Consider the following 25559-nt stretch of genomic DNA (forward strand, 5'->3'; position numbering starts at 1 on the left):
TAAATTAATTGCTTTCAAAATTGATGTTAGCTATGGCTGACTTTTTTCAAAGCTGAATGAACAAAGCCATATTACTTCCATTCCAGGAGTTTTATCTGAGTCTTCTGGGATCAGAATTTCTAAAGATATCACAGCTAAGGTTAAGTCTTAAAAACTTCATTTCATCAACTTGACTTCGCCTGCTCCAGATATCTTTCGACAACTTCCAAATAAGGTTCAGCTCTGAGGTTATACCTCGAAGACCACACAGTATAGTTTCAGTACAGAACTCTTAGGTCAAAAAGTTTCAGGTCCATAAAAATGCTTAGTTATAACTTATGACCAAAGGGACAACTAGCTTTATTAACATTACTCTCTAGAAACACAGGAGTGTGGGTAACTGTTAGAAGTAATTTGGTCACTTAGAATATTTTCCTTTAGCTCCACACCATTAAGAAGCAAGATGCAATGAGAGAACTCTGAAATAAAAGGGCAAGTCCCAGAGTGATCAAGTCAGTGTGTGTTGTGTAGGGAAAGACGTGTTGGGCACAACTCGTTGTCTCACATGGTCAGTAATGCACACCGGGATAAATGGAAGCAAGGAGGGGGTTTGTGACACTTCTTTTTAAAAAGTTACATATGTTTATAGATATTTTTAATTAAAATATGAGTAGGATTTGAAGCAAGGAGCCATATTCAGGAATCTCATCTAAAAGAGAAAAATCTGAATATATTTGCTATATTTAAAGGGAAAACTGCTCAGAAGCTGGGAAATTCAAAGGTACCTACTGTGAACAGCTTCACATATTTGAGTATATGTAAAAGTAAATTTAAGCCTGCTTACATTAAATTATAAAGGTAGAGTATGACACAAAGTTATTTTGCCTGCTTGAAAGGAATTTGGCTTTACTTTTTTGAAAAATGCTACAAGGTAGTATCTTCAGGTGATATCTTCAGAAGCAGTGAAGTGAACTGGCCTGTCTTACCCTTGACTTCAAAAAAAAATCTGGCATTTAATTCAGTAAATGCAGACTAAGGCCCATGAGACACAGTTGCTTTTATTTCCTTCATGGCATATGCTCCTGATTAGTGTATATTTACATCATAAGGCCTCTACTTCAGGCACTTGTGTTTGGATTGATTTCATTTTGGAGGAGAAAGGAGAGTAGGGGCAGTTTTCTGGGAGCTAGACTCCAACATATCTTTGAGATGCTTTCAGTGATTTATCTCAAACTAACGTTCACACAGGAAACCTGCAATTCTCTTCAGTTGCACCTTTGCTGATAGCAGCATCAGCAGATCAGGAGAAAAGGATCAGATGGGATGGAGACAGCACACCTCACTCTGTCCTCAAACACCTTACAGATCTTCAGGCAAGCTCTCATGTTGTTAACAGTGTTGTACCAGTACTGTAATACAGATATGGTCAGGTGAAAGTAGCACTGCCAAACTGATCTAAATGATGCACGATTCTTTCAATCTCTATGAATTTTGTGGGTATATTCTTTCCTATTGTACTGTAAGATCCCAGAAAGGGGCTGCAGATAGGATCCTCTTGGCTTGGTGTGCACATGAGTGATTGGTATGAGCAGCCTTTGAACGTGGCAGTAGGTCACACAGATGTAGCTGACCTCCCGTGCTATGCTGCTGCTGTGATTAAAATGACTAGTCACTGGAATGCTTTGTCAACCATGCAGACATTTGACTGGTAATTCCCATAAAGAAACTGCACAGAGTTACTAACAGAAGCAAACTTTCGTTAGATTTCTAGAACATTGAAATAGCCAGTGGTATTTTCCTGATGGAAAACAAGCAGCCTTCAAAACTCATTTTCTGCCATATTACTTTACAGACATGTTCACATGGTCTTGTATTTTAAGCCTTCTGAGATGTGGTGTTATGAAACGTGGCCATTGAGCTCTAAATGAGAGTTTAATGTAAATAATTCAGAGCCCACAGGTGTAAATAGGAATTTTTATTTACACTAATTCCTTAAAGGTTTCCCTTCTGATGCCTATTCTCCCATCTGTCACCGTACTCAACCCACTGACCTTTCTATTCCCAGAGAGGAGCACAACAGAGAAATCAGAACCAACAAGTCCACAAATCCTCACTGTAATTGTCACATCTGCAGAGGACAGATGTGCAGCAGATGAGTTTTCTAGATACTAAATGTGTCTGTCAAATGGTGCTCAGGATGGAATAAACGTCTCAGTGTTTCAAAGCAAAGGTATGTAAATTAAGGGACACAAGCTCACTGCATGGTTTAAGCTCCCCATAGCTCCATCCCCTATTTGTTTGTTTGGTTTGGTTTTAGCAGCTCTTACTGTCTGGACCCAGCAGGGAAATTGGTTGTGATCTTTGTTGGTCTCCATAAAAAAATAATTTATAACCTCACGTGTATTCATGACCTTCATTTATCACATTTGCAAGGCACTAAACAATAAACTAAACAAAAAGAAGGAGAAAGTAATGTGAAAGCTCTGAACGCAGCTTTCACTTACCCCCCATATCTGACAGGTATTTACATTTAAAAATGGTGGCAAAGCCTGCATATGCCTTTTGTCTCACACCAGCACCTCTCTTTCTTTAATAGTTGCATGCACATACTAATTTCTCTGTCCTCTCTAGGTTTCCAGTACATTAATTACATGTTATTGCTGCTACTACCACTGTTATTTCTAAGCTATGCAAAGGGGAGACCTTCATTCATGTGTTGGATTCCTGCAGTCAGCAGGTATAATGAGTTGCTTACCACTCTTACAGTCTAGGACTACAGGTAAGTGGAATTGTGCAGACAAAAAAAATTAAAAATTAAAAAATTACAATTCAAAAGGTGAGTGGGAGAGAAAGAGGAAAAGGATACAATTTTGTCTTAGGGCAGAAATCCTAAATAATTTGTTATGCATTCAGGTGGGATTAGAAAATACACCTGCAAGGGCTAGAATTAAAACTGTTCTTTTAGATGGATACACAGACTCAGTGGGCTAAAGAGTCCTGGAGCCATGCTCTGTGAAGTCCTGCACTATGACACAGGGAGAATTTCTCACCACAGTTTCACAGCCGAAAAACTGTGACACAGTGTGGGACCTTGGCTAGACTGCTGATCCGAATACAGGAAATATCATTAAAAATTATGACCTAAGAACACCATAATGACAATACTGTATCTGAGCTCAGTAAAAATATACCCTTACTGCAAGCAGTAAGGGTAGGAAGAGGAATACATGGGTATGGCCCATCTGTGCAATAATGCTATGAATGACTAATGATGCTGCCACAATCACTACTGCTAAGCTACCTGAAATCAAGAAAGGGCAGAGAAATCTGCTTATGAATAGGCCTCTGTGGGTGCTGACAGGGAATGGAATGGGGGTCAGGGCTTGCTTGTGCTGTGCTCAGCCTCTGCCTCCACTGCACACATCAGATATGCATCAGCAAATGCTACAAGGAAAGTTGCTGCAACAGCACCTGAGGCACACAAGGACAGAAGGTGTATTTATATCAAATGCGGGATCCTTGATTGCTGAAACAATAAACGGGAAGCAAAATTGCTCTTGCTTTGTGTACTCCTATCTGATATTTAGTGTGGTAAAATCACAAGTGTGTTTTCACTTTGGACTCTACAACTCAGTGCCTGAAGCACAAAGATCCCTTTTCAGTAGCAACACTACAAAAGGCAGATTGTTACTGTTTCCTTTTCCTTTCACTGCTGAGTTACAGTCTTCCAAATAATCATGTGCAAGGTATGCACAGGATGTTCAGGCCAGTATGTATGCTAAGCTGGAGAGAAAGGTGCTGCGTCACAAGAGCATGAAGAACGTGAAAACTGAAAATATGGAGAGAAAACTATCCAATCCATTTTGAGAAGCCTTGTTTGGGAGCATAGGCATGGCACTGAACACAGCTAAGTGTGTGGGAACATGTGCAAACTGATCAGGTTAAACAGTTCTCGAAAGAAAGGAAAGGAAAAGGAAAAGAAAGGAAAACCATATTATCTTAAGTTGTTTGATACTGAACTCTAAAATAGACCACCCACAGGGTTTCAGTGGGACCCTTTGGTCTTGTCTTGGTTTCAAAGCAAGGAGCTTCTTGTATGGTCTGATGACTTGTTGCTGCTGCAGCCCAGTTTGGGAGAGTATGAGGAGAGAGGATCCTCATACCCCCAGGGTGACCTGGGTCTAATTTTCTTATGTGATATGAGACACTTTTACCTGTGTAGTAAACAGTGTAAATCCTCTACACAGCCATCTGAACAGGGGTCAGGTATAAAACCGATTAGCCTCAGCTTTGAAAACATACAGCTGTGCTGGAGAAGGCTCAGAGAAGAGTGACAAGGGCAGTTAAAGGCATAGGATAGATTTAGCACCTTTGGTTTGACCAGTCACATTTATGGTCTTCTGGTAGATTTCCCACTCTACAGATGTTTTTGAAACTACAAGACTAGGCAGATTTACTTTGTGAAGAAACTAGAACATACACTTTTTTTTCTCCCCACAGCAATAGGAGTTTGATAATTCCAGACTAGTCAATTGGCCAGAACTGAGGAAACTCACATATGATGTGTAAGACTCGAGATAAAGTCTTGAAGAATGTATTGGACTCTCAGAGTCAGCATGTGGAACCCTGCCACAGCCTAACACCTGATCACAGAGTCCAAACCTAAAAGGAACCACCAGAGATCTGGTGTTGAGAGATCTCTGTACAACTCCAGCAAGAGGAATTTTCTGACTTCAGTACCGCTTAAAACAGAAAATCCTTTCAGGAAAAATATCTGCTCTCAATTTGACATGTACCAATAACAAAGAATACACATAAATGTTCCTATGTATTAATTATCTCCATAATTAAAATTTGATGATCAGTCTTAAAAATTCTTCTCAGTCCAACCTCTTTTGAATTAAACAGTTCCTGCAAATGGGTGTTTTCTTGTAAAGACATATGCAACGAGGAACTTTCAGTCATCTCTGGTCCAATTATCCCTTTGTTCCTTTAGTAGTTTCTACTACCCTGCAGCTAGATTTCTGTCCTTCATTCTTTCTCCATTTGCACTATGCTGTCAGCTCACAATTTGTCCAGTTCCTTGAAGGACAGCAGCAAATGCCACCAATGCCTGTCTCTGCAGTCACCTTTTTGTCTTTTGCACCTGCAGCTTCTTGGTGCAGGGGTAAGAGGAACGCAGAGTGTATCCAGGCAGATTTCAGCTGGAGGATGCCTTTTAGCAGATCAAATGCCACGCAGAAAATCTCCCATTGTGTCCTTAAAGCAGCTAGTCTGGCTTTTCAGGGTTTGTCTGTTTTTGGCAGTGATACCTCATTAACATGCCTTTTGGCAACCACACACTTGTAGTACTTGTGGTGGAACATTTTCCAGTGATCCCTTCCAATAATGTGACTGTGTCAAGACAGTCACTGAGGCTGACAAAGCGTTGAAAGAATTGAAAGCTACATTCAGTTTGCAAATATCTGCATTGTCCTGCCTGCCACCTCAGTAGGTGAAAAAGACAACAGAGCTGAAAACATCCACTGCTTTCCAGCATTCCACTTTTAAAATGCTGCATTTGTGAGAGAAAAAACCTGCTGAAATACTGGCAGAATTTCTTGCTCCATGAAGTAGAAATTCCACATACATTTAGTTCATGACTTTCCTGTGCACGCACAGAAGAAGCCAAAATAATCTCTGCTTAATTACACTTCTATGTGTTCCCTGTGAGAGCATTTGGGGATGATCTCATAACCTAGATGGACTTATCTTGCTCAGTGCCTCAGTGGGAAACCACATCTGAAACCTGTAAGCATAGCAGGAGTGCTGTCAGCCATTCTTCATTCCACCTGCAGCAAAACTGTACTAGATCTCCCAGTGTTGGATGAGAGGTCCAAATAATTCCAGATACACAAATTTTCACATATTATTACAGAAGAAGCCCCATAAAACTGAAGTGTTTTCCTGTGCATGGTCATGAGGGAATTCCACATTAATTTCTTGTATTTTGTTTAAATGAATTCCAGTTTCTGTCACACTTTCCACTTGTTCTTTGTATTATATGCAGGGTTGTAAGGCTAAAATTTCCTCATGTTTCATCATAAAAATGGCTACATTTCAATAATGACAGAAACTTTTCATGTGCATTTCTTCCTCCAGGATTAACTTCCAAACACTTGAAACAAAACCTGTATGTGCTGTTTACACCAAAGAAAAGGACTCTGGGTGAGGAGAGCCTGAGTTCAAGTTTAGAACTTTGTAAAGGTTCTAAAGAGATATTTATGTGTTCAGTAGAATTTTTCAAAAGCAGTGATCTACCTCACTTTCACTTACTTGCTTGTTTAGGCAACTGAACAGCTTGTGAAGTCTTAGAAGATGACAGGCAGAACTGGAAAAAAAATCCCAGCCAAATTTGATTTCTAAGCTATTTTGTGATGCATTACTTTAATCAAATGAACTAAGTGGCACCATGGGTTATTTTCTGTCCTTCTGGTAGGAAAGCTAATTTTCAGATACTATTCAAATGTCCACTGGGAATGGCCAGATAGATCAGTATACTCATGTTTTGGCAGTTTCAAGTAATGCAATGACAGCCCTCTTTTACTCCCAAAATAATAACATAATTATGTTACTGTATAATATACACACTTTTTTTTTCCCTATTATTTACATCAGTTGTCTCTAAAAGCATCAGATTACAGATCATATTTACACAATGTATAGAGCGTCACTTCAAGTCAAGAAAGGTGAAGATTTCCCCAACAAAACTTTTTATTTTCCTTTTTACTAGCTTACCTTATACACTCCACTGATTCTGGTCTTGATTTTAGATCCTGGTCTTTAGCAGCCACTCCAAAATGAATGGGGAACAATCCTCCAAGAATAATGTCTCCCTTCTTCTGTGCCCGTTGGTTTGGCCCATAGGCAGCAGTGTTCCAGGTAAATAGCAAAAGAATCAAGCAACAGCTATATAAAGTCATTGTTCCTCTTTTCACCAGGGAGTTATAAGATGCAAAATTGGGAAAGATGATGTAAGAAAGCAGATGTCGTAATGTCTAAGCTTTTTCTTTCCTTAACACAGCACAGAGGGGATTTGGCGTCCATGTTTGCAGGGAGTTAAGCAACAAGGTGGGAGCCTCAGAGCTGGTGTTTCTTCCTCTGTTTTCTCCATTGCCAAACAACTATCCAGCAGTCCTTCTTTCTTCATAACCAAAGCATTATGGAGAGCCCATCTCTGAGAACTGCAAAAGAAAGACTTGAAAAGTGATTCCAGCTACACAGCAGGGCTCCACATTGCCATAATGGTTCTGCTTTGTCAAAGCAACCCTTCAGTGTGTTCCCGAAGCTGCCCCCACTCAACAATCCACATAAAGTGGGACACTCTACAATTTTGACCAAGTAAGTCACGCACCCTGGTGACACCAGCCACACCCCCTCAAACAATGTCAGCTTCCTGACTTTCTGTCATGTATGTAACGTGGGCTAAATCTTCCTATAGTTCTGTGTGACTGGTCACAGGAGATGCTGTAACACCTGTGATGAGGCATCCATGAACAGAACACACTGTGAGACCTGGATGGGCAAGTGGAGAATAAGGAAGCAGCAAATCCAGTAAGAATCAAACCTTTCTCTGAAATAAACAACTATGATAATCTCTGGGTGTTGGTCCATCCCCTCCTTTCCACTGATGGTTCTTAACTCACTAATTGGAACTTACCCTTGCTAAAAATGCAACAAGGTCACAAGAAAGAGTTCTTTCACATTGAAAGGGAGAATGACTTCCAGGGAAGTAATTGAAACCAAGATATTTCTCCATAATGAATCATGAAGGCTTGAAAAGTTGGGTAATCATGTCACTGAAAACTTAGCAATAGAAACCCTTGCTTGCTGGGGATGAGAAATACTGCAGCTTCTCTGTGCTCAAGCACATCTGTAGGCCTTCCAAACAAAGAACTAACTTAATTATGGCATATGAAAATGGCTATGGGGGAGGAGATAGGACAAAAATTTATGAACAGCCCTTCAGCCTATTTGGAATAAGTCTAAAAGCCAATAGTAAAAGTCTCAAGTTAGTCAAATTCAATGTAGAAGCTAGACATACATTGTTAATCCTGAGGAGAGTTAATTGCTGATGGAAATCATCAAGCACTTCTCAAGTGCTGAGAATACTTTTATGAGAATGAGTTACTATGCACTAAATTGCACCTAGACAGATTTGATCTTCACCTAGGTCAAAAAAAGTGCTACTGCAGGGAAAAACTGTGATCATGGGGCTTCCTCCAGAAGCCAGTCTTAATGATCATGCATGCTGTATGACCACCAAGCCCTTGGAACTATTTAATACATTTTTGTTACAATGAAGGTCCGGATGCAGAAGTCAATGAGAGAAGAGAGAGAAAGCTCATGTTGTTCTCAAGCCTCTGTGGTCAACACACTTAGACAGCTGGGCAGACACTGCAATTCTCAGTGATGGGTCCACTCTAAACTATTCTTTGGCCCTGGCCTGAACAAGTGCATTTTTATTGGCAAGGGATATCAAACCTTGGATAGATATCAAAACATGTGTAGGTACTGGTATGTGGCTCTTTGATATCTGGATGACAGAACTTTAATCAGAATCAGGATTAGTAGGCGACAGAGCAGTGCAACCAGAGAGTGTACCCAAACATTTGGGTTCTCATTTTTCCTGGCAGATGGATGGTGGTTTTGGCTTCTTCAATGCCCAGTAAAATAAAGAACAAAACGCTTTTCCATGTTTCAGCTAGGGAAAAGTCATCTCCTTCCCATCACTTATGTTTTCAGCAAAGATATTAACAGCAGTAAAGAACTGATAGAGTGTACTGCAATGAGGACCTGCACAGGCAGGGTCAGCACTTCAGAGGTGAGATGTTTGAAATAGGGAGAATAATTTTGAAGAGACACTGCAAAGAGATGGGATGTTCTGACTAATGCTATTTAGCTTGGCTCATCCCCTCCCCTGACTCCCTTCCAGATGGCAGAAAGACCTCTGGGACTGCACGCTCCTTCAGGAGCAGAGATGGAGACAGCCAGCCATGGGGGTCTCCTGAGCAAGGAACTGCGTGTAGGACTTAACTAAGGTGGGATGGGGTCAGTGACTTTCCCATCTGCTGTGGGAAGACAGTAAGCCCAAGAACACAGCCTGCTGATTTACTACTCAATTTTCTGCTTTTCTTCTACCTTCAGGGCTATGTGCTTCTGGAAAAGGAAAATGTTTTCATCATGAGTAGATAGACAATCTAATTTAGTTTGCTGAGATGCTATGGGGGGGTTTGGGCTGATGCTACTGAATCTTTAGGAACCACTCTTCCCCACCTGAAAGTACACAGCTGAAATATTAAATGTAGGAAAAATAAATTCACATTCTTATTTCTCTTTTCTCGCAGTTCACAAAGTCAAAATATCTAAACTGGTAAAATACAGTTAATTTTAAAGCATTTAGTAGTCCAAGATGTCATTCAAGAACATGACAATGGAATACATAATGAAAACAAAGCTATTCATTCATGGTATAGGGTGCTTCGTATAGGTATAGGATACTTGGTATTCCCCTGAATAATTTGGAACTAATTGTTCTCAGGGACAGGACACAGAACTGAAATAACATCACAGAGGTGCTGTCTAAGAACAAGACAGGCTGTGTACATATAAAGCACATCCCTGAGGCAGCAAACTGAGGGACAAATATCCAAAGATGCCCTGGCACACAATGATATCTAGAAAAAGCAAAACTAATATTCTCACCTCCTTATAAACATCAGTGTCAAAATTTATAACTCTCCTTACCTAAATACCAGCTATAGCTGGAAAACTAAACACATTTAATTGGGAGACACAGATCTCCCAGCTGCTTTCAGGTGCTTTCCATGACTGAAGATGAATATATTTGAAGGTACTGATTATAGTACCATATGAATAGTTGCAGCTTGCTACCAGTACCTCAGATAATATCCTCTAGTGTCAACTTTTGTTGGGGCGAATGTTCCTCCAGTTCTCTCTCCCCTAACTAGATTAAGATTATGAGCCTCTTCCTTATTAAAGGAAAGCATTATACAACCAATGATTGAATTACTTGCTAATGCATGCCTCCAGACATAAAACTTAGCAAACTATAGGTGGAAATCATACTACTAATAGAACAAATTACTGTGGTGCTGCAGTTGTCAGCTAATAAATTAAAAAAAGATTAAATTAACAAACTACAGAATTAAGATAGAAGCTTAGAATCCATTGCTATTTTTATCCTTTGCAGATGTTTTTAGACGTAAAACATTATTTAGTGTTAGCATGTAAATTCTCTGACTATAGGCTCTTCAATGTACAACACCTTTTCCCTACATATATTCAGCAAATGCAATTCCGTAAGATTACTTATGCAAGAAAATTATAGAAAATAAGTAGTCATTTTTCTATTTCTTGACACAGCCCTCTTTTTACCCCTCCCCCTTCCCTTTTAAAAATAATCTTCAATATTTTTTTCACTGTGTTTTGTTAACTATAAGAGATTCTGATTCTGAACTCTCTTGGAAGTGGAGGTAGCACCTATCTCACCTAAACTTCACTGGAGGAACTTAAAGTGGTTCCAGGAACAGGGTGAGACATCAGATGACTTATTGTCATGGCAGACACAGCTGAGGTGGGGAGAGATGGTACCCAGGGTTCAGTTGTGGGTATTTGAAAGGGTTACAGCAATTGGTACCTTTTTGCTGGTTGAATGAATGTTTTAATTGTCAGACTAAATCATGAAGAAAAGCCAAAAATGTTCAATAAATCTTTTTTCTTTGGGTGAAAAGAAGCTGACTGGCACACTTGTGTCATATATTGCTTATGAAGTACTTATTAATGAAACAGGAACTAACCACAAACTCCCAAGAGCAGCCGCTCAAGTACATATAGTAGCTGAGTTGGAAAGGATCTCAAGGGATCACACAGCTGCCCCTAAGCCCAAGAAGGGCTTAGCAAGAGTAGTGCAGTTCCTGGCATATTTTCTCTAAAACCTTTAGAGGAAGAAGACCTTCCAGACACACCAGTAGGGCAGCCTACTCCAATGCTTCCCTGCTCGTACCAAAGCAAATGTTTTCTCATGTCTAATTTGAATGTTTTTTTGTTGTAGCTTAAGCCAGTCTTCTTCTCCCATCTATCACGTGCAGGTTAGTGTCTCCTTGCTCAAAATCACCTTATTTGGGATTTGAATTCATCTCCCCTTTCCTTCTCTTTTCTTTTTGGATCAAGCAAATGAAATTAATCTTTTATTTTCTTCTTTTTCTTTTCATAAAAATGCTTTCCTGAGCTCAGATTATTCTTGTTTCATTCCTCTGGCCTCTCTTCAGCATGTCTCCACATTTACTGCAGATCAGTGCCCAGAAATGGTGTCCTTGTTTGGCCCTTACAAGCGCTGAGCAAAGTAGTAGAATTACTTTGTGTGTCTTGCAGGCTACGGCCCTGTTTATACATCTCAGCATGGCACTTGTCTTTTTTGGAACAGCATGATATTGTTAACTTATGGCAGATCATCAGCTGAACACAAAGTTCAGCATGTTTGTATCTGCAAGGCCATGAAACTTCATAAGAAATTCTCGTTTTCCAAAAGCTTCTCCCTCACATTCAGATCAAAGGTAGAATCTGCTAAACTTCACGTGATCATCCTGGATACCAACAAGGACCTGGAGTGCACAAGCTCTGCTGAGTCTCCTGGGCTTTCAGGACATTTTTACAGCAGAAAGCTGGGGAAGATTTGTGATCATGCCCATGGCAAAAGGGCTGTCCCAGACCCAAAAGGAGGAGGTTTGTTCTGCCTCTGGGAGGCCTGGATGTCCCATGGCCAGCACAGACTGAAGGTGAGGTTGCACCTGGCGCTGGGTGTTTTGGAGGACCCAAGCTGCTCACCCTCCCCTTGGGGCCTGCTGGGCACAAACAAAAGCTTGTGAGAACTCCAGCTGCATGTCCACAAAGCACTGCTTCTCCAGGAGACTTGCACAGAGCTTCCTTGCCCTGACAAACCACTGTTTTCTGATGAAATGCTGCTTTGTCAGAACACACTTGAGCACTCTCTCTTCAGCTTTTGCTTGTTGAAGTTTCAGTTTCTATACCTTTCCTTCCAGCAAAGCTCAGTCAGGAGCTGTGGAATCTGACAAAATAATGTCTGGCTGGAGAGTTATACCTTGTGTAATGCAGGTGCCAGAGCAATTCATTAGCTTTTTTCGTGGCTTTTAAATCTGGGAATCATTAAGCCTCACTTTAATGAAGAGTTTTAATTTGCTGCAGTGACAAACTCTTTAGCAGATATCCTGCTATATCTTGAAATTCTCTCATTAATGCAAGGCCTATAGTTCAGTCATGGTAAGGCTGGAACCATGAGCAACACACCTGTCCTCAACAGACAAGGAAGAGGTTCAAGTAGAACAGAAAACAGAGAGGATTTATGCGGTTAACTTTGGCTCCAATCTCATTGCTCAAGATGGTTAAAGAAGGGCATTTCTGAGAAGTGAGCAATGGACACAGTATACAAGCTTTCATAGTTCTACAAGCAGACCAGACTTCTAGTGCTGGGGTACCATGACAATAAGAGAAAACAAATTGTTCACAGTTGTCACCAGAGCAGGCATAGTTCAAAATCAATTTGGTCAAAATAAGGGACAAGTGCATCAAAGATGCAATCAAAACTGGACTGCTAGTGTGCTCAGGTGGAGGAGCTGTGCTTGAACTTTGTGGAAATAAGTGGCACGATCTTTAAAAAAGTCATGTGTTAACTGAAAATTTACTATGAAGAACTTATTGCCAATGCAGAAAAACACAATTTTTACACAACACACTGCCCAGAAGGAGATTTTTATCTGGACAAATAACATGACGGGGAAATGGAATATCAGCCTTGGAGAAGTTCGGAAAGTTCAGATGAGTGTAGAGCAAAATTCAGATCTAGAATAGAGACTCTGTGCTAAAAACATTGCCCATACACTGGGTTTTGAACAAATAAAGAATGTGACTGCTAGAGCTTTTACTGAGAATAAGATTTTACAATACCATCATGACCACAAGACCAGCAGGATCACCAGGACAGTATTGCCATGCCCTGCTATCAGCTCAATGGCGTGTTATCTGTTAGGAATGGATTTTTTCTGGCAGGAATCAAGATGCCAATATGCTATTACACTACAGAAAACATATGTTAAAAAGTGATAACATTACAGTCACAGTTGGCATTGCAAAAGCTAAGAGGAAGCCAGAACCACAGCATAAAATCAGCCATAGTGCTAAAGAAGCTGTGGAGGCTCATCAATAACCAGACCTGGCCAGTCCAAATGAAGAAAGCCACATACTTTGCACTGGGAGCAATAACCTGCAGAAGAAAAGTGAGGCCTAAGAACATGTTTAGTTTGGTTGTGAAAAACCTGAACACTTGCCCTAGAGGAACATTCTCAGTTCTCCAAGATAAACTAATTTTTAAAAACAATATAGTAACCCAGGCAATTGTAACATTAAATTCTGCTACACCAGATATGCCCAGCATTGTTAAGTTTATCCATAAGCTACCATTTCAGTTTCCAGAATTTTCATATATTTAACATCATTTTTATGTAGCAGCCACATCTTTAGCTTTTCTTTACTCCTAAGATCGCATAGTGGTGTCCAAGTAATACAGAACCTACTATGGAAGAGAGTGGAGTCACACCCTGATCTGTGTTGAGCACTACAAAATACCACAGAGACAGAAATATGCCGATGATATCACTGCTGATAGTCTGTTCAACACAGAAATGTGAGAACAAGGAAGCCTAAACTGTTACAGGCTGGTGACTGAGGCTCTGTGGAACTGTCAATATGGAAAATGGAACTGGAAGTAAAAAAAAGAACACCTCGTTTCAAGGAATTTCAAACAAATCTGGCTGTGGCAACAGCAGTCAAAAGAGCATCCACTCCTAACTCTTGCACAACCAGGTAAAAATCCAAACCTGCCCACAGGCAGCATTTACCATGCATGGATTTAACGTAGGATGTCCCTTCCACTTTAGTCCTGGCTCATAAAGTGCACACAATCACATGCCAAACAATGTAGCTGCAATTATATGGCTTAGTAGCAACCACCTTTCCATCAGACTTTGGGATTCACACAATGCTTCTCAAGTAACTTACACTAGTATCATGTTCACCATCCCTGATCTGTGTAATTTGGGTCCTGGGATGTGACATCCCTTTGTGGAAATAATTCTGTCTGCTGATTGTGGGAAGCGAAAAACCAGATGGGGTAATAGAAAATACCTTAGAGACTCATTGAATGCACTCAGCAAACACCATCAGCAAACACAGAGCTGTAAGTGGTTTTTTAGTGATGAGTGCTTAGTGGAAATCTATGTGGAGGGTGACCTATGTCTTTGGAGTAATTCTACTCTGGTGTGGCTGTAAGATGGCCTGAGAAGCAGCTCCAGGGACCTTATAGGCATAACTGGTTTTGCTCCTAAAAGGGTGTTTTCTACAGTAAGAGTTAAGGCTCATTTCTACAAGACATACCACAAAACTCTGAAACAAATGCTGTAAGGGAATAAGACAATTCTGCAACTTGTGGTCTTTCCAATCCTGTGCCTTCCTCTGTACAAGTGCAGCAAAAGTGCATCTATGTACACACAAAAGGGAGCAGGGACTTTGCTTGCCCTACCAAGCAAAGGATTCTGCTTCATCCCCACAAGGAAATGACTAGAAAAGGAACAACACATCACAAATTCATTACTGTGCTTAATCAACTGCTAAGAAATTCTGAGGATTATTCCAGCACTAAACAGGAGCCACGCAGAACAGCACAGCTTGGAGGGATTCCCAAGTCCTAGGGAGATCCAGAGCCACAGCAGCCCATCTGCAGCCTTTTGGGAAGCTGCCATAAACTCACAGTTACTGACTGTGCTAATTTATGCCAGGAGCTGCATCAGACCCCTGAGCAATCTCAGATTTAGACACTATAGGTACCAGGGAATCCATCTTGTCTATGTCTTAGATGCCTGTCTGCATTCCAGATTCTGACCTTTTCTTGTGCCATGGTTTACCAACTTGGTTGTTTCCTATCCCTCCTGTGTTAAAAGCCTAACATCAATTGTTAAAGTGGATGAAAAGATGCCTTGGATATAATACCAGTTGAAGGCTTCTTGGTAGTTTCAATCATTTTTGTCTTCATGCACTGGGGAGATTAAGGGAGACCCTTAAGATTTGCAATAAAATATGAGGTGAAACACTTTTGTAAGGAAACGTTTTTTATTAAATTGGTTTCTCTAACTTTCCTGGTTTCTAAAGAAAGTCTTACCCACCATATTAATGAGTATACATTCCAGTGACAGCTTTTACCCCACCCCATGTTTCTGGGACATGGCTAGACCTTCCTGGACAGATGAAGAAAGAAAGACTGGGGTATGCTCTGATGCTCTGCAGAAGGAAGACACTTTACATCCTTGTGGTATGGTGCATATGGCACTGGGATGTGGTTTGCAAAATTTGAGTTGTTCAGACTTTTGCCTGCAGGTGGAACAGCCATGCATTCAACCTGTGTGCCTTTCAGGGTATCTTACATTCCTGCATACTATATATACATTCTTGCACCTCAAGCAAGCCTTTCCTCTACATCCAACGCAGAAGATTTGCCAGCAAGTGTCACTCAATTAAGAATTACCCTTAACTCCTAATTTGCAGGATTAACATCTTTTCTGGGTCTGGCCTTAGGAGGAATAGAAGCATTAATGGTTGCTGTATTCACAGCCCACAGAGGTGAAGTCCAGCACTGCTCTACAGATAACTGGTAACTGGGAAGTTTCTTCATCCTTCCCAGCTCCTAATCTGCTTTCTTCCTCTCTTACAAGAAACATCTCTGGGGATGACAAGAGGACTCAATCCCCCTAGCAAAGTCCTTCTGCCTTGCTCAGCATGCCCATAAAGCAATATGATTGTGTTATGCTCTTTCTACGAGGCCACTTTTTTTAAAGATGTGCTTTTCTAAAAGCAAAGGAAAAGAAACTTTAGCTCAACTCTATAATCAATAAGTGCCAATCAAAGAACACAATTTATGAAATTGTGTTTCTCTGGTCAGTCTTGGAAAGAATAATGAGGTACTATCCTTGTTATCAACTCCTGGATGCTTTACACCATAAACTTCCCTTCCATTTTTGTCTCTTATTCTTCTGTTTAGAAAATATTAGGTTAGGACTGGTCACTGGGATAGGCCATTTTGAGCTGGATTTTTTTTTTCTGTCCTACATAATGAGGCAGAAAAGAATAGAGGAGTGGGGTGGGGAAACGCCAAAGCAGTCAGTTATTTGTAAGGAGTTAAAATTATACAATTTAGTGCATTGGTATTCAAGAGATGTCACACTTTTTGACCGGTTAGCATCAGATCTGCTGGTTAGTAAGCTGAAAGGTCAGGGGACATGAAATAACAGAATAAGAACACTAGAATAAGGGAAAACAGAATTATCTTTCTGTATTTCTCTGAATTAATCAACTAGTTTTTATCATTCCTTTATAAAATAGCACAGGCAAGTAATATCAGATCATGTAAATAAACATGAGAAGAATCTGGTTTGTATCAGTAAAATTCTTCTTTCTAAAACATTCTGTAATGCATCAATATTAGGTGCAAGCCACTAAATCTGTCTGTTAAGTGCAGCTTTTAAATAAACTAGGATAATATACTTCTGATTACAACTTGGTATGGTTTTGTTGAAAAAGTGATGTTCTCCCACAGATGGTGTGGGGAAGGACCCTTGACATGACACCTACTTCTTTTTCCTTCCTGGCAGGGCAACCTTATGCCAGTTACTTTCTTTGTTTGAGACTTTGCTTCCCAACTTGTAATAGTGTCCAGAAATAACTTTTAGAAATGTATCGCAACTATACTTCATCCATGTCAACAGATGTCAAACTCAGTATTAGTTGAATCAGGGCTGATTCAGATTTTTCTCCAGGAAAAAAATAAAATACAGATATGAGAGCTGTACACTCTTTACAAGAGAAAAAAACCATACTTTGCTTAGTAATTTCTTCTGGGTTTGGGGTTTTTTTTTGTTTTGTTTTGTTTTTTTTCTAAAAACTCCCTGTGTCTGAAGCAAAATGCTTTATTTGGTCCCCTTTTTCCCTGCAGAATCCTCAGGGAACCAAACAATAACTGTCATTCTAAGTCAGTTTCAACATAAATCCAATTCAGAAAAAAAACTTAAGTATGTGCTCAACTTTAATGAGACTGGACTTTAATGACATTTAGTAGATTCTAAAAGCTTCCCCATGTACTTTAGTGGTTTGCTGAATCAGAGACTGAAGTAGCCTCTGGCTGGCTCCTCCACTCTCATTTATACTATTATTAAAAACAAATAAACACTGTCTTTGTGTTGGATGGTTTCTTTTCACATTGAATCCAGCAGGATTTATTAGTAAATTCTTATGGATATTTGGTCATCTTTTTCCTATCTTTTCTCCTACATTTCCAGTTCTCTGCTGTCCCAGGATGTTGTTCTTCTTTTTGTTCCCTTTTCCCCATTGTTTATTTTCTCTTCTGTATAGTTATCTGAACAGAATAATTATTGTTCCTTCTCCAGTTTTCTTATCTCTCTTCCTTTTATTCTAATACCAAACCACTCTTTTCTATTTTTGTATTTCTTTTGCCTGTATACTATGTGTAAACTTTTCCTGTTAAAGAAGGCAGGAGTGAAGAGGGAAGGGAAAACCAGACTCAATGTAAATAGAGTCTCAGAAAGCTCATGGTAAATGCTGAACTCTAGTAAGGATAGAAGTTCTGCTGAACACATAAAATCATTAAACATAAATCAGTGGAAGCAGAGAAGAAATTCAAGAGTAGAACTGCAGGAACAAGGGGAGGTGAGTTACTGACACAGCCAGGCACATGTCCCACTCTAGTCCTACAGTGAGAGAAGGCAGGTTTTGCTGACTTTTCCTTGCAGAGCTGGCTTGTGCTAGCATGTCCCATGGGGGCTGGGGCACAGGGAGGAATACAACACTGTATGCTATACACTGACCCCTGAATAGGAACAGTGACCCTTATGTGCCTATGCAATGGGCTGGAAGATCAATGTGATACGAAAGGACATGTTTATTCACTATGATTATTTATATTATTCACCTAAGAAATGCTGGTTGGGCCTGTGGAGCTGCCCTTTCCTGCTGAAGATGTCAGTAAGATACCACAGACCTATGACATACAGCCAGTACTGGCAAGCAGCAGCATTCAGGCAGCCAGTGTCCCTCTCCGCCATTCCTCCACCTGCCCTCCTCAGGGATCTATCATACCATTTACAAGTTTGTAAGAAGCAAAATTTCCATTTGTAAAAGATGGAGGTAACAAGCACAAATAGTTTTTTTTCAATAATTAAACTTCAATTCTTTACAGAATTCATCCTGAACCTGACATGCATGTTTTCTGCCCAGTAATGTAGGGGGAGGATGGAAATCACCATCCAGTTTCAAATCAGCAGCCCCTTTGATATAAGAGCCTGCCTCTAGCAGTAGACAATGATATCTGCTTAAAAAATGTTGTGCTAGACAATTACAGGGCTAATGCCTTACAAGACACTAGCTAGCACTTGTTTAAAGTCCTAAGGAAAAACTTTTGTGAAAAACAATCTTAATTTTATAAAAGCCAGCCCTAGAATAACATAATTAATCTCAACTTCTTTCAAATTCATTTCTCTTCACAACTGAGACTCCAGCATTCCCCTGAGCAAAATATATAAAGCCCTGAGTGACATTCCTCTATTGAAAATTCCCCGTCACTCTCCTTAGCTGATACAATCACCTAAGATACCACAATCTCACCTGGGATTTTTTACTGCATCACCATTGGAGCTCATCAGGAGCTCTGAAGCATCATCAAAATAGAGCTCAAACCCTCACCTTAGCTTTTTTCCTGCAAACTCTGGCAGTTTAGCTTGAACTGCTGCGACAATGCAGTTAACTAAGTCAGGTACATTTGGCACTGAAGAAGACCAGGAACATGGCTCTTGATGGGGAGACTCCCCAGGTGAAGTGTGCTGTTTTAAGAGTAACACCTCAAACCGCTACAACCAGATCCAGAGGAAGATGTCTATTAATTCCTGAGCGTGGGCTTCTTTGGAATACATTTATCTCAATAGATCTATTATCATGCTTTTAAACCACAAAAAGACTAGGAATTGTATCTTTCTCACTTCTAGATTCATTTAGCTGGTGAATTCAGTATTGCAGCTGATTCTACCAACATATTCTTCAAGAAGTTTCATATGATTTATCTGGTAATTAAGGTACTGTTCAGTGAGAGTAAAGACAGCAAAAATGATGCTTCTAAAATAATCTGTATTCAGAGCAAAGAACTTCATTCATCCTTTTCATGGTACAAAAATAAAATTCATAAAAATGCATGCATTAATTTTCTTTCAGTATACAACATCTTATGCTCTTAAAGCAGCAAAGGATGGAAAATTATCATCTTTTCTGGCAAAGCTCCTCTCTGAAATAAAGCAGGAGGTCCCCAGGCTTGTCTTTGAGGAATCTAATTGCTAAGCTTTGAGTTCTCTGCCTTTGTAAATAGAGCCTTTTCCTTTTGTGTTAGACATTACAACATAATTTTTCCCAGTTTATAACTTAAAAATGATTGGTGAGGGATACCAGACCTCTAGGGCAGGACAGATGACAGACATCCTCCTCTGCATCATTCCTATATCCAGCACAGAGTTCCCAGCAGCTTGGGAGCAGAAGCAAATACAGGGTTTGTGTCATGGAAAGAGCTGAAGAGCATCCCGCATTATTGCACAAATTGGCATGATATGAATGACATGAAGACCCTTAGCTGAAAAGAGAGCTTGGTACTGGAGGACCAGTTGTCCACCAGGAGAGCAGGAGTGCCCACTGCAGACATAGGGGCAGAGAGTGAACTCTTGACCAGCGAGGAAAAACTAGTATCAGAACCACAGGAAGATATGTGAGAGTTTTCATGGTCTTCACAGTCCTTTTTGCCACATTGAAATCAGAAGACTCTGTGTCCACCCACTTCTTCCATGCAACCCTAAGAAACACAGCCAAGTTAACTGGCCACAATGTGGCAACCTCTTGTTAATACAGCGCTTTTTCAAATAATATTTTTTAATTGATTTCCCCCTCACTTCTTTTTGAAGGTGATCTTTCTGGAGGAGAAAAACAGCCAGGGTCACACTCCAGTGAGCCCCAGCCACCTCACCTGCCTGCCAGCTCTACACGCTTCATCTCCGGGACGACGGTGTGACTTTTGGAGGCTCTATGCCTCATTTAGCCCTGGTAATGGCCTAATTGGGTTGGAAAAATGCAGGAACAGGAGTGTGATAAAGAAACGGCTCTGCTGTGCTTATTTAAGTGAGTGGAAAAAAGGGAAGACAGAAAGAGAAAAGAGGGGAGGGGAGGGGAGAGGGGGAGGGGAGGGGAGGGGAGGGGAGGGGAGGGGAGGGGAGGGGAGGGGAGGGAAGGGAAGGGAAGGGAAGGGAAGGGAAGGGAAGGGAAGGGAAGGGAAGGGAAGGGAAGGGAAGGGAAGGGAAGGGAAGGGAAGGGAAGGGAAGGGAAGGGAAGGGAAGGGAAGGGAAGGGAAGGGAAGGGAAGGGAAGGGAAGGGAAGGGAAGGGAAGGGAAGGGAAGGGAAGGGAAGGGAAGGGAAGGGAAGGGAAGGGAAGGGAAGGGAAGGGAAGGGAAGGGAAGAGAAGAGAAGAGAAGAGAAGAGAAGAGAAGAGAAGAGAAGAGAAGAGAAGAGAAGAGAAGAGAAGAGAAGAGAGAAGAGAAGAGAAGAGAAGAGAAGAGAAGAGAAGAGAAGAGAAGAGAAGAGAAGAGAAGAGAAGAGAAGAGAAGAGAAGAGAGAGAGAAGAGAAGAGAAGAGAAGAGAAGAGAAGAGGGAAAGAGAAGGAAAGAAAAGAGAAGAGAAGAAAAAAGAGAAGAAACCACGAAACCCACATTTGCTACCTTGACTAGATATTTATGTGTGTAGCTTTGTTTGTCCTGGGGCATTATGCTGCCTGGTTGTGCTGCTGTCCAGATTAATATGTCAAATGAAGGAGTACCAGGAGAGGGCCAGAGCTAGATAAGCCTGTCCAATTCCAGTAATGTTTTCCACAGGAGATAGCCCCCCACCTGCAGGACTTCACTCCATCCCAGAGAGATTTTTAGTAAGGGCTGAGATAATTGGTGCTTTTATCAGTGTGGGAGGAGAAAGTGGGAAAAGGTAAGAGAATAGTCAGGTGACAAGAGTGACTCTTTCAGGAAGAATGGAAGAAGCTCATGTCATTAACCAAATGTTCATTCACAATTTCTCAGCCATATTTTCCCCTCTCCTGGGAGGAATCTTGCTACCTACCAAAAGAAAACCATTCTGTCCTCTCCTGAGCTACCCCAATAATTTTTCCTGGCACCCGATAAACTGCCCAGAGAATGAAATGCTACCCTTGCCCTTGGGAAATCAGAGGAAATGAACTGGAGAGAGGAAATACAAACCATTTTTAAGCTTCAAATGGTGAGGAACCTCTTGATTTAAGGATCTGTTCCCCAGCAACAACAAGAGTGCGGTACCAGGGGATGAACCAAACTCCCCTTTACACCTAAAGTGACAAAGATAAACCAAAAATGTACTTCATAGTGGAAGAGACAGCCTTCCCTTCTGATGGTCCTTTTTAAATGTGCTTTCACCATGCTCAGTAAGATCCCAGCCATTTAACTGTTTTTCCTCTCTTTTCTCTCTGAAGGTGCATCCTATGTTACCTCAGAGTAGAGAACCCTTAAGCTGGAGTCAAAACTGCTCATAAAGCATTGAAGTTACAGAAGTACTCTATATTTGCTGCTGTGTGAAAGACAACCTATATCCATTTTAGCTCTCCACCTGTACAAAATATCCTGTGCTTTGTTCACTTTAGTATTAAAACTTGCAAGGATGGATATTTGGCTGATGAAATTTCCAGGGGACTCTGCTGTAAATCAGAACACATCCTCACTGGTGACATTTTAAAAATCTGATTGGGTTTTGGTGCCCTTATTTACAGCCCAGCCCTATAAACATTCACACAAGCACAACAGCAGGGGCATCAAACAGCATGGAGCAAACATGAGCAGCCAGTGTGAGGGGGAAAAACATCAGGGATTTTCAGGCAACCCCTCATGCTTCCTTTGCAAAACACACTGGAATTGTTCCTAATAACTTTTTACTCACATTTTCTGCCTGCTTCTTATTACAATTCCCTTGCTAACTTGAAATAAACTGTTGTGGGGGATTTGATATAACTGTTAGGCAGCCAGTAAGAAAATGATGGTTAAGTTTCCCAGTGCTCTAATGGTAACTTAAAAATTTCCTGGTGGAAGCTCGAACAACTCAGCCACAGAATTGTTCCTGATGGACTAGAAGTTCTAAGTGCTTGCCTTGATCTGGCAATTGCCTGGGTACCAGTACTGGTGATGTGGTTACAATTAGGATGTGCAAGCAGAATGTGGCATCAACCAGTAAGAGCGGGCTGGTTCCACAGTTTAGGTTTGGAGCTTTAAACAGGACAAACTTTGAAAGTATACAACAATCATTGTTCCCACTGACTGGTAGTGTAAAATGAAATGGGAAATGTAAATTAAAGTGTTAAGCCTATCCAATTATGGACCAAAAATGCACTTCCAAGCACAAAAATTTTTCTACTAAGCCAGAAACTATCTGGAATAAAATGTGGAAATAAAAATACTAAAATTCAGTTGTTTGTATCAAGGAAGAAAGGGGAAAATAAAAGTTAATAACAAATTCCAAGATAAAATGTGCAGGGAACTTATGAGGGAAATTCATAAAATGAAGGAAATGCTAAATAGTTAACAGAGGTAAAGAGGCAAAAAAGATGCTTTTATAAATATAAAATGTGCTTGAGACTGGCCATGAGCCCATTGCTAGATGCAGGTGATAAAGCTGCAAATGACAATCCAAAAAAGGCGGAAATATCCAATAAACATTTTGTCCTTCGCACATTGTTTTGTCCTTGGAATGAAGCTGTAGAATGTATCATCCCAAATTACGTCAGCCCAACAAAATTCACTGTAGGTAATAAAAGGAGATGTGAGACGAGATCTGCTAAAATTAAATGTTTTCAAATCAACAGGCCTGGAGTCTTATATAAACTAAATGAGGAGTTCTCTGAATCACTAGTGTTGATACTGAACAACTCATGGAAAAATGGGAAAATGAAGGGTCAGAGAATTTCAAGTGTATCTAGTTATTAAATAACTACTAAGGAAGGAAGGCCCAGGAAATTATAGGCACCAATATAATATATATATTATTACAAATATATATTATAAATATGTACCCCAATAGCAATCTGGATACAACAATGAAATTATTTAAGTCAGTATTCTATCTAAAACTCAATGAGAAATAAATATGATTAATCTGAACCATAGTTTTCTTAAAAAAACACACTGTTCTGTTTATGAGGTAATGAATAAATAAAGGCAACTATATACAGTACAACACAGACATGTCCAAGGTGTATTACTGATCAGTTTAAAAATTGCAATTAATAGATTAAAAACTAGTTTATGGATAGATCTCAAAGGTTTTGTTAAAGGGATGTTATCCATGAGAAGAGGAATTTCTGAAGACATCACTCAGAGATCAATCTCATTCTGAACCTATTCCATATGTTCTAATCAGTCCCCTAGATTGTAAAATGAAACCTTGTTTGTTAAAAGCTAAGACAAACACAAAAGCTGAAGAAGACAGTTTTAATGTATGAATGATCACTAATGTCAGAATATACAGAACTACAACTCTGCTCTGGGCACCAGTGGTTTTCTGTGCTGTGCTCAACATACTCATCTTTCTGGTGGCTCTGCATTGAAATGAACTCTGTAACTAAATCTCATGTTTCAAGGCTTCTGTGGACAGCCTCCAGGAGGGAGAGGACAGTATTTTTTTCTGATGCCCAATTTACCCACACACTCTAGGATGCTTGAAGGAAGACAAAGCTTCACTGATTGGCAGCAGCTAAAGTGGGACCCTGAAAAAGTTGCACCAGTGTCCTGCTAGGACACATAGGATCTATTTTTTCTTAAGTGCGTATGTTGGTCTATCTTGCTCACACGCTGAGGGTCAAATTTAAAGTCAGATATGGAATTAGGAAGGAATTTTCCATCCCACAAAGACTGGCGAGAATCCCAAGTGCAGCTAACTTGCTGTTTTCTCTTCTTATCTCCCTAGACTTGAACAGGGGGATGCAAATAACAAACTTAAACCCAGAGATTTAATAGATTTACAAGATCTTAAAGCAAAAGACAGAACATATTTCTCTCCAGAGGATGTCATCACTGCATGACTCCAAGAGGCTTGCTTCTCCTGAGTCAGTGTGGGGCAAAGACATGGACAGCATTTTGGTAAAGGAAGGGTATATGTGATGTTGCATGTCTCATAACAGTTTTACTAAAAGCTCCAAGGGGCATGATTGAAGCCTCAGGACATAACAAAAGCCAATGTGTGTAGAGGGTGCTATAGATGTGTCATTGTCATAAAATGAGAACAATGTGATGCTGAATTCTGCTGTAGATCATCTAAACTTTGGTTGTTGAGGAGTTAATTCACTCAGCAGAGCTGTGATGTTTCAGCTGTTTAGGCAGTCCTCTTAGAGTCGATCTAAAAAAAAATGCCCAGAAAACCAACTAAAAACTGGCCACTAGTTATAACTGCTAAAACTACTTTTGGTGTTGACATATCAACTTACTGACAAGGAAAGTGTTTCCTATAGTGTCAGCACAGTAAAAGTTGAAGTCTCGGTCACATGTATACTTGTCTCAAACATAAACAAAAAACCCTGATAAGTTCCAGATCCAGAGCCCTTATCCTGTGGGTGCTACTGCAGTGAAGCAGAACCAGCCTTACTTGATGTTCAGATAGCAGGATAAACCTGCAGTGTTAGCAATGGTGTGATGTTTTGTTTTGACTTATGCACTGAACAGAGCAAAGACAAAGCCACAAGAGCAGAATAAATATAGATGAGCAAGAGGTTATTGCATTAATAGCTCACTTTCATGAAAGCTGCCCACACTTAGAAGGGGAAGTGCAAACACTGAACCTGGAACTCTCTTGAGGCTTCTGACTAAATGATGTCAGACTTTTCCTCTTTTTGATGGTACACCCTTGCTAAGTCCAAATGTACCAGATCTGTAGCCATTTAAAAGAGCAAATATGATACAAAGTGAAAGGGAATACTCTTAACATTAATCTATCAATAGATCTCCCTTCCCACTATTGAAAAGACAGACCAAAGGTGTACCACAGAAATGCACTTGAGCAAAGCTGGATTTCTGTAAACTAGAAAACTCTATTTAAAGGTAGCAGACTGGCATTATAAAAGTACCACCACAACAGTCAAGGCAACAAACATTTACAGAAAAGACTGGGAGCTGCAAATTTTAGTCAAATCACTCAATGCTTTTGTTGTTGATCTTGATTATGAGATTATGATTGTTAAAGAACTTTGCTAAAGACTCAGCAAAATCACCTTTCCAAATTATAAAATGTCAAGGCAGACTGCTCCTAAATATTCGGAAGACAGTATAATCACTTCTTTTGTTATTTGCAAACTT

General features: G+C 40.3%; 1 protein-coding gene across 1 annotated transcript in view; it reads right to left on the minus strand.

Moving 5' to 3' along the window:
• The window catches only part of CASR (calcium sensing receptor), a 75534-nt gene that overhangs the window by 35389 nt on the left and 14586 nt on the right, over window positions 1-25559 (minus strand). The window contains exon 2 of the mRNA XM_071572054.1: window positions 6757-7202. Within this exon, the coding sequence (XP_071428155.1) occupies window positions 6757-6941 (185 nt within the window). The 5' untranslated portion in view covers window positions 6942-7202. The remainder of the gene's footprint in view (window positions 1-6756; window positions 7203-25559) is intronic.

The sequence above is a fragment of the Pithys albifrons genome, chromosome 1 (genome assembly GCF_047495875.1).
Source record: "Pithys albifrons albifrons isolate INPA30051 chromosome 1, PitAlb_v1, whole genome shotgun sequence".
NCBI lineage: Eukaryota > Metazoa > Chordata > Aves > Passeriformes > Thamnophilidae > Pithys > Pithys albifrons.